General features: G+C 35.0%; 3 protein-coding genes across 3 annotated transcripts; 1 reads left to right on the top strand and 2 right to left on the bottom strand.

Annotated features, from left to right (window-relative positions):
- Nucleotides 1–91: 91 nt before the first annotated feature.
- LOC116846070 (phosphoglycerate mutase 1) lies at nucleotides 92–2,849 on the bottom strand. The gene is made up of 3 exons (XM_032819447.1): nucleotides 2,651–2,849; nucleotides 1,735–2,232; nucleotides 92–478 (listed from the first exon to the last, which is right to left on the bottom strand). Exons 1-3 carry the CDS (start codon nucleotides 2,748–2,750, stop codon nucleotides 312–314), a joined length of 765 nt encoding a protein of 254 aa, XP_032675338.1. The 5' UTR covers nucleotides 2,751–2,849; the 3' UTR covers nucleotides 92–311.
- Nucleotides 2,850–3,026: 177 nt separating this feature from the next.
- On the top strand, nucleotides 3,027–5,683 carry LOC116846069. Its single transcript, XM_032819446.1, has 3 exons — nucleotides 3,027–3,470; nucleotides 3,580–3,859; nucleotides 4,045–5,683. Exons 1-3 carry the CDS (start codon nucleotides 3,316–3,318, stop codon nucleotides 4,531–4,533), a joined length of 924 nt encoding a protein of 307 aa, XP_032675337.1. The 5' UTR covers nucleotides 3,027–3,315; the 3' UTR covers nucleotides 4,534–5,683.
- LOC116846072 (histone RNA hairpin-binding protein) lies at nucleotides 5,506–7,290 on the bottom strand. Its single transcript, XM_032819449.1, has 2 exons — nucleotides 5,953–7,290; nucleotides 5,506–5,846 (listed from the first exon to the last, which is right to left on the bottom strand). The coding sequence occupies exons 1-2, from the start codon at nucleotides 6,534–6,536 to the stop codon at nucleotides 5,708–5,710; spliced, it is 723 nt and encodes a 240-aa protein (XP_032675340.1). The 5' UTR covers nucleotides 6,537–7,290; the 3' UTR covers nucleotides 5,506–5,707.
- Between the last annotated feature and the right edge of the window lie 2,182 nt (nucleotides 7,291–9,472).

The raw sequence follows: 9,472 nt of genomic DNA on the forward strand, positions 1-9,472 counted from the left end.
CGTGAAAACGCCTAGACGAATATAAATATTTAACGAATATAAATATTTTACTTCTGAAAAAGCAGGATGTTTACGAATCGCAGTCTGTGCATTTAATTTAAAAGAAATTTATTATAGTTTTATATACATATATATTTTTCAATTTTGTAAGGATGTTCCCTCAAAAAAGAACACGTCTATCGTCCTTCCTTGGATTACATTCGTAATGATTCAGTTCGTAACTTGTCATAAAATAAATACTTATAGTGATACGTTATATAACAGGTTTGTCCTTTGCAAATTGATACATACACATCCCATATTAACAACATTTATTTAGCTTTCCCTTGCGCGGCGACCGCAGCCATCGCCGCCTTCACGGTTTCTTCGTCGCCCAAAAACTTCATGGAGACAACAGGCTTGAAATTCTCATCCAACTCGTACACGAACGGGATGCCAGTTGGCAAGTTCAACCCCATGATCTGGTCGTTGGACATTTCTACGAGTGAAAAATTACATGTTGACCAAAGCTGTGTTCTTTTAAGTTGATTTAGACTGCACTTTTTGCTAGAGTAAAAGTTAGAGTAAAACTAGTCTTGCACTAGAACTTTGGTCCTTTTCTCTTAAACATTGGATTGTATATTTGTTTCACTTTAAAGACAGAGTATGCAACCTGGTTCAATTAGTGAAAACAAATTTAAATATATAACAAGAATGGTTGTGTTTACTAGAGAAAGCTACTTTGCAACTATTGTCAAATTTGTGGATCTGATTGGAATATGCTTTTAATCTTTATAATCCAGGAAGCTATAGTGCTCTTTAGAGTAAAGCAAATATATAATTCAATATTGAAGGAAAAAGGAACAAGATTTCAGTGAAAGACTTTATTCAGCTAAAAATAAGGCTTTTGTTTCACCCTGATTGCAAGAAGTACAACTTAACATAGAAAAGGAAAAAAAGACAAAGTTTCAGTGTAGCACTAGTTTAACTAAGAATTGGGGCCCTATTACGGTTTTGTGTGAGAAATGAAAATACGAAAAGTGAGTGAATTTATTAAAATATTTATAATTCATTAGTCAACATCTAGTGAATTCGCTCACTTCTCACACAGAACCGTAATAGGCCCCCAGGCTTCAAATATAACGTCCTCCTCCTTCTATGGTGGATCCCCCATGGCGCATTGCGTCCAAGCACCCGGGGCTTATTTGTATTATTTGCGGATGAGGAGGGGCAACGGTGGAGACGGGCATACATGGGACAGCAGGTCTTAAAGGATAGCAACCTTTGACTTTGAGAGACTGACAGCTGTACTATTTAGTACAGTAACATTGTTTCTCTCTATAATCGCCGTGCACTTGGGATCGCACCAGAGATGTCGCTTCCGAATGGCATTTCTGTTATCTAGGAAGAGGAGAGTGTTGTGAGCATGGAACGTCAGGTAACTCAGTGGTTTAGAGCAGTCGCCCGGCAAGCGAAAGACCCGGGTTCGTGTCCTGGCTTAGCAAAATCGCGCTCTCGATATTTTTCTCTTTCTGGAACGAAAAGATACGCAGATCTCGAACGCACGGCATCCCGTCGCCACTTAGTACGCTCTCCTCCTTCTATGATACACATCGATTATCAATGTCCAGACAGTACAAAACCCCAAAGGACATCTTGGAGATGCCCTGAGGACGTCTTTAGGGGAAATAAGGACATCTTTAGGATACTTCTTGGAGGTTTGTGCTGTCTAGATAAGAATGCAATGTCTCCTACCATCCAAGTGTTTTACTATGCCACGCAAGCTGTTCCCATGGGCTGCTATGATGATCTTCTTGCCTTCCTTTAATTGTGGGATAATGGTCTCGTTCCAGTAAGGTAACGTTCTCTCAATAGTTAACTTGAGAGACTCAAACTTGGGGAATTCCTCAGGCTTAGGTCCGTCAGCGTAACGCGAATCTTTCACTATCGTCTCATAATACTTATGGTCCGCTTCCATCGGCGGCGGCGGCACATCGAACGACCTCCTCCAAATTTGCACTTGCTCCTCACCGTACTTAGCGGCCGTTTCCGCTTTGTTCATACCGGTGAGACCGCCGTAATGTCGCTCGTTTAGACGCCACGTTTTCTGAACGGGTAGGCTGTCCTGGCCGATCTCCTTCAGTATCGACTTGAGGGTCTCCTGCGCTCTGGTGAGCACGGAAGTATGAGCCACGTCGAAGGTATACCCGGCATCCTTCAGGGCCTTCCCCGCCGACACAGCCTCGTTTTTACCTACGAGAGATCACGAGTGAAAATAAGATCCTTAGAATTCTCCTTTATCGATAAAAGCGCCTTTAAATGTGACTTATGAGCTTTCTGATTGGCATACAAGCATGTTTAGAGATGCTTTTACTAATAAAAAAAAAGTCCGGAGTAATTCAGGACTCAAGTATATCCTCGCATATATTAACATAAGAGATAGCCGGTTATATATCTCATATCTCTTCATTTCTTTTAAGTCAACAGATACAAATTTCACGAAGCTTTTGATAATACGCGACCCGAAAACTAATTTCCAAACGATACTTTTGCATTGCGTCGATAATGTCATTCAAATTTCAAAAAAACTTCAGAATCAAGATAGCGCGACCTTTTGCCCTTGAGCAATGGATGCAACAGAAACGACGGAGTACATTCGGCTAATACTCACCCTTGTCCGACAAATTAGCGTCGTACCATCCACAGAAGAGATTCAACTTGTTCCACTCGCTCTCGCCGTGGCGGACCATAACGATCTTATACTTGGACATGTTTCTTGAATCGCAAGAATTATTGACAGAGAGACAAACCGTGAAACTCACCGCGCGGACAGTTTCATACTGTTCAATAGTCTCGCACAGCCGCTCGATTCGAGACGAATCCCCACCATGAGATAAATGTATCATCCGATTCAATATGCGAAAAGAGAGAGAGGGAGATAGAGAGAATGTTCATTTTAGCTACACCTTCCTACATGTCGTATTTCGTTTCAGGTGCAGGAAGTGTAGAAGGGTGACAGCTCTTAGATTTATTGAAGAGAGAGGGAGAGAGAACGTTTAGAGGTTAAGTTAAGGTTAGGTTAGGTTAAGTTTAACTTCATCAAGCACACCGACGAGAGCTTTAGAATAAAGATATCGTGATTATTAATAAATACAAATTCTTTGTGTTGTTAGACACGAATGTAAATAACCGAAGAACATTCGCAGAGTTAATTAACGAGGACTGTGTGGTAGAATGCGGATGATCATAGGCGAAGTTGCAAAGTCAGCTGCAACTACGATATATTTTCCGTTCACGAAGAGGTGACCGTCGATCATATTCACTTGACCGAGAATTATGGATGTGATAAGCGCTAACGACGTCCATGAGTCCCACACTCCGCTCTCTGCAAATCGTGATTTTCTGCAAATCTCGTGCAACTGGCGGATTACTAATGACAAACAGTTTTACCATGCTATTAGCACTGCGCCAATGTTGCACGCACCTAAAAGGTAAGGCAGCGAATTAGCAGCTTCGCGTGCGTATTATCTGACGTACATAGTAATTTGTCGAACAATATTATGTTATGTTATAATATTTATGTTAGTAACTTCTGTGTAGAATAAACTGTGAAGACATAGTGTCTTTGGACACTTGCATCGCTCTGCAATCAACAGACTCTGAATCAACAGAACCTTGCATGATAGACATCAAAGTGACAAATTATCAGAAAATAGCACGTGTTGCTGTTGTTTCCGAGGCCAACGTTCTGGAATTCTTCAAGCAATCTGGAGAATATGAGACAACGATATTCGCAGATTTTATAGATGAATTTGAGGATAATTCTGTATACTTAGCAGAAACAGCTATACAACCTCCTACTACTGAAGCTAGTATTAAGGTGAGACAATTGTTATTTGCATAAATACTTTTGGTTTGTTTCTTTTAGTTGCACTGCTAAACTAGTGCAATAAGTTAAAATGAGACAAATATATTTTTTCTCACTCTAACTTACTGTACTAGTTCAGCAGTGCAGCTAAAAAAACAGGTCAATTGATTTCTGTGTTAATAATCTTTTTATATTAGTTTACCAGAACAAAAAACAAAGGCACAACAATGTGGATATATGGTATAAGACTTATTCTGACAGATGCAGTGAAAGAGAAGGAAACAGATGTTTTTAATTATGATGTCATTCAGACTTTTCTCAGTAATGTGAATGGAAAGCCACACAGAGGAGCTGACATGGCAAGGAAAGTACTTGAGTGTTTCAATGCACAAGAAATCATAAACAATGAAGAGTTTTGTCAGAAAAATCTGGAAACTCTTGCTTTGGACTCACTAGCAAATTCTCTCAAATGCAAAAATGGAATTCTAAAGAGTGATAATGAAAAGGAAAATTCAAACTCCATGGATGATTCTAAACATTTGGATACAGATGTCAGAACATATATTGACAACAAATTTTATGACATGGAAAGGAGATTGATGAAAAGAATAGATGAGATGGAAGCCAATACTAATCAAAGATTGGATGCTATCTTAAGAAAGCTTGAAACACAATTGAATATTTGAAGTAAATGTTAACTTTGAGTTTTGACTTTTGATACTTAATGAAACATGTATTTATATAATGTGAATAGAATAATATATAAAAATAATGTATCTAATAAAATTTTAATAAGATAGATATATATATATATATATATATATATATATATATATATAAACATGATATAAGTAAGATGATTAGTTTTATAACTCTTAATTCAACACAAATATTTGAGTTTCTTTAACCAAGTATAAAGTGTAATATTTTTTTATTTATATTAGAATAATTTACTTTATTCACATATTATACAATTAATTACTGTATCACATTTCTAAATTCCGTATAAAAAAAATTATATAAAACATTGCACACAATTTCAAATTCATGTTAACAATACACTTGTGACTTATATGGATTAGTTTATTTATCTTAATTTAGCTATGGAAGTCTGTAAAAGTTGCTCTAAGAGCTATTGTATACACTATGTTCACACAGTAACCTAAAGCCAGTTTATCAACAGCTTCAATCTACATTACATAACCAATGTAAAAACAATTTGATTTCTGTTGTAACTATTTATTTATTATGACTGTATGTTATGTAATTGTATATACGTTTTATAACACAACATATTGCTGATGATATATTACTCACAAAATTATTTTGTATAGACTAGGAATGTATTGATCTTATCTCATTATTGATCATTTATACCAAAAGTGCTGGGATTAAGTGAAGAATCTTAACCAATCATAATTTACTGACACTTTCTATTAAGGATAATGTTTTTGTTACAACTTTTTATATAACACACTAGTAGTTACATCAGAAATCAATTTTGTGCTAATAAAAACATAAATTGCAATATCTGCATAGATGTTATCAAATTAGTTTTAGGTTATCATTTGAACATGGTTCAACATATTAGTGGCAGTTATACAAAGTCGATTATTTATATATAATTAGGTTTTCCATATTATAAAATATATATCGTATATATGAAAACATAAAAACCTGCAGTGATTCTTATATTTAATGTATGATTATTTATGTTTACAAGTGTATTGTAAATTATAACAAGTACTAAGAAATAATATGCAACAAATAAGTATTAAGAAACTAAAAAATGATTAAGAACCACGATCACAATATAAATAAAAAGAATGATTTGTAGTTTCTTGACAGACTGTTCCCAGTTCAATTGGTTTTCTCTTCCTCAGGAGGATCCCAAGAATGAAGTTGTTTTCGCCATAATTTTACCATACCATCCCAAGCTCTTCTGCTATATTTTATATATTTGGGTGGTGTTCTTGGATGTTCTCGTGTACGTTTATCCCTAAAACAAACATAAGTGAACGATAAAGAGATCTTGCCCTTGTCTCTAATATATGATAAGTTATATATTACAAGATTAATTCTTTTATTTTGTTACTAATGCTTACTTAGGAACTGCTTGGATATATCTATCATATCCGATAGTGTTTTTCCCATAATCTATTTCTTTTTGTCTACGTGCCAGAACAATTGGATCAGTCTCTCTTTCGTATTCCATATGTTTTCTACCACCATCAGATGAATTAGTGGTTGAGCTGGAGTCGCTGTAACATCTACTGCGAGAAACCTTGATCTCTATGTCATCCGTATTATCTTCCCTCATCCTCTTATTGCTGATATTTGACTCCTTTGGCTTATTCTGTACATTGTCTTTGAACTCTATACACATATTGTTTGTACTTTTTTCAAGTGTTTTACAAGTATGATTATCGTCATTTTGTGCATTCGAAATTTTATTGTCCTGCACGTTCTTAGTATCATTCGTACTTTCTATTTCTTCGTACCAAGACTTAGTTTTAAAGATATTCTTTTTCCAAGCTTCTTCCTTTTTCGTGCCATTTTGCTGCGATTTTTCGGGCAATTCAATGGGCGATTCAATAGGCTTGCTAGTGTTCATACATAGAATTTCGTCTAGGAGTTTATCATCCTCAATTCCAATCTGCAATTCTGAATCATCTGATAGTGAATCCATCTTGATAAAAAAATCGGCCTCACACCAAATACTTCGTTCTTAAAACTACTCTGAACACTTTATGCCACACGTGAACTTTATTAAATGCGATTAACGTATTCGTACGTTCTTTATAGAGTATAACCTATTACAATCACTTTAACGAGGTAAGAATGATCTGTTGGCGCTTTTTCCGTGGTGTATGTACACTCACTATCTCTGCGATTCGAGTTACACGTGAACGCAATCAAAGGAGGAGAGATGCTTTTTTTCTTGGGCAGAACGAAATCATGCTCAATATAATCTGTAGGCACTCTCAATCATTATTACGCGCCTCTTCGTTCACTATGCGCGCCTTTTTGATGAACCCACGAACATCCGGTTCGGTCTTTTTGTACAAGCTCTCTATTTCCAATGTTCGAAGTAGTCAATGGCAGAAAATTACGTTTTTACTTTGATAAAGATTTAAAACGTCAAAAGGAATATTTATCTTCTCCGAGAATTACAAACAAATTCTGCCGTTGCATACGGATGTCATGAATTCATTTAAAAAGAGGAGTTTAGAGGATTCACATTGCGTCGACATCTGACGTACAACATTCATATTCAATAAGAGAATTAATTTTCCGGAGATATACAAATGTTAGCTAGAAACTAGCAAAGAAACTCTACTATTGAAATATACGTTTTAAAACGCAACTTGAGTGCTCTCTATCTCTTTTTATCTTATTCTTATATTTTTTTCACTCCAACGCAGCTGGATAACATTCTCGAATACATTTTAGATATCGTATCTTTATCCTGACATAATTTAAAGGCCTGTTCTTCATAGCTGCTCTGCTGAACTAGTGCAATAAGTTAGGCCGGTATTCATAGTCGGATCTTATATTTAAGTCTGTCTTAAATTTATCTTCAGATATTCAATAGCCAATGAAATAATCCATATGTCATCTCAAGATGAATTTAAGACGGTCTTAAATATAAGATCCGATTATGAATACCGGCCTTAGAGTGAGAAAATGTATATTTGTCTTACTTCAACAATATATTGCACCCATCGACATATAGAATAGACTGCTAAATGAGGTGGTGGGGATAGGAACAGATGTAGAGTGAGAGGAAGACAATAGTAGGACACTTTCTGTCTCTGTTTACTGAAATCTGATTGGCTGCAGGAATTTCAGCAATACTGTATCCTGCGAAAGTTAGGCCCCAAGCTAGACGCGAGAGTATTATTTCATGCTATATCTCTATTACGTATTACGTTGCTCGAAAATATCATGTAATACAAAAGTAAAGATAGTACATTTTTGTCAGTTAACCAATTAATAAATACTACTGCATATATAATATCAAGTTGTATTTCTTTTTCTATCAATCTATTTACATATGTATTCATACTTATTCTCATTTCAATACTAATGAAATGTTATTATATATAAAACAGTAATATTTTTTAAATATTAAAAATGTTACATTAGACTAAAATCATAAGTAATTCTTTGAAATATTTATTATAAATTATCAGTATGATTAAGGTTCTGTTACGATGCGCTACGCTCCTACTTGGAAAAGAGACGGAGGTGTCCTACTATTGTCTGCCTCTCACTCTACATCTGTTTCTACCCCCACCATCTCATTTAGCAGTCCATTTTAGGCTGCGTTCAGATTCCCCACCCGAGTGTATTCTATTACTAGAAGTGCTATAGTATATGTCACATATACTATAGTGTTTCTAGTAATAGAGTACACCCAGATGAGGAATCTGAACGCACTCTTGTATGTCGATGATTGTACCAGTTCAGCAGTGCAGCTACAAAGAACAGGCCTTAAGGCCAAATCACACTAACGATTGACGATAGATGATTGACGATTGAAGATTGGAACTTGACCAATTGGAACAAAGCAAGCCAAGGCTGAAGCTTGTTGATTCGTTAAAATCTAATCTTTAATTGACAATCGTCAATCGCCAATCGTTAGTGTGATTTGGCCTTTAAAGGCCCTTGCACAATTCCAAGCTACAGGCAATAGAAATAAGCATTAGCCAATAGGAATAGGAAATAGAAATAATTGACCAATACGAATTCCTATTCCCTGTTCCTATTTCCTGTTGCCTGGCATTCTGCAAGGGCCTTAACCATGGACGTAAGAATATATGGACGGCGCATATTAAAAGGTTATCTTACTTACAAAATGTTTCATAAATATATTTACAAATATATTTACAAAATATTTTTGTGACCTTAGATTCAATAGATGAAAAATATTTATCTCATAAATATTATAAAAATATTTATTAAAATATATACATTTAGGGAGCGTCCTAGATGTGCACATTGACAAACGTACACAGCCAACCCCAACGCCGCATGCCTAGAGATATTCTAGAGATTCTATAAACAACGACATATGATTCGATGTGTCCATTTGTCAATGTGCACAACTGGGACTCACTCTACATTTATATACATTTTTCTCTTTTCCTGAATTTTCTTTAAAATTTCCACTTTATTGTTTCACACGCTACTTAATTGAATTTAAATTGTACTTTGAAAATTTGCTTACCATTGCTGAGATTCGAATTTCTTATTTTTTTATTAATTTAATAATTTTAAATAATTACATTTATTTTTTTCATATATAATATTTGTAAATAGATATATTTACAAAATATTACTACAAATATTTATTTTTCGTTTACTATAAATATTGTATAAAATATTTAGTCTGTATTTTAATAATATTTTCAATAAAGATTTTGATACTTTTTTCTTCATGTATATATTTATATTATATTTGTATAATATTTTTAGAAAATAATTCGAAATAAATATTTATCATAAATATTGTGTGTTGTCTGAGAAACGCATTACTTTCTGCACACCAAAGAACCGTATTCGTACTTAACCCTGATAGCACCGGACGTGCTTGTAACGTTCTTGGCACGTCTGTGCAGA

The sequence above is a fragment of the Odontomachus brunneus genome, unplaced genomic scaffold (assembly GCF_010583005.1).
Source record: "Odontomachus brunneus isolate Ranch 3 - 2012 unplaced genomic scaffold, Obru_v1 Obru_scaffold_060, whole genome shotgun sequence".
In the NCBI taxonomy this organism is placed as follows: Eukaryota; Metazoa; Arthropoda; class Insecta; order Hymenoptera; family Formicidae; genus Odontomachus; species Odontomachus brunneus.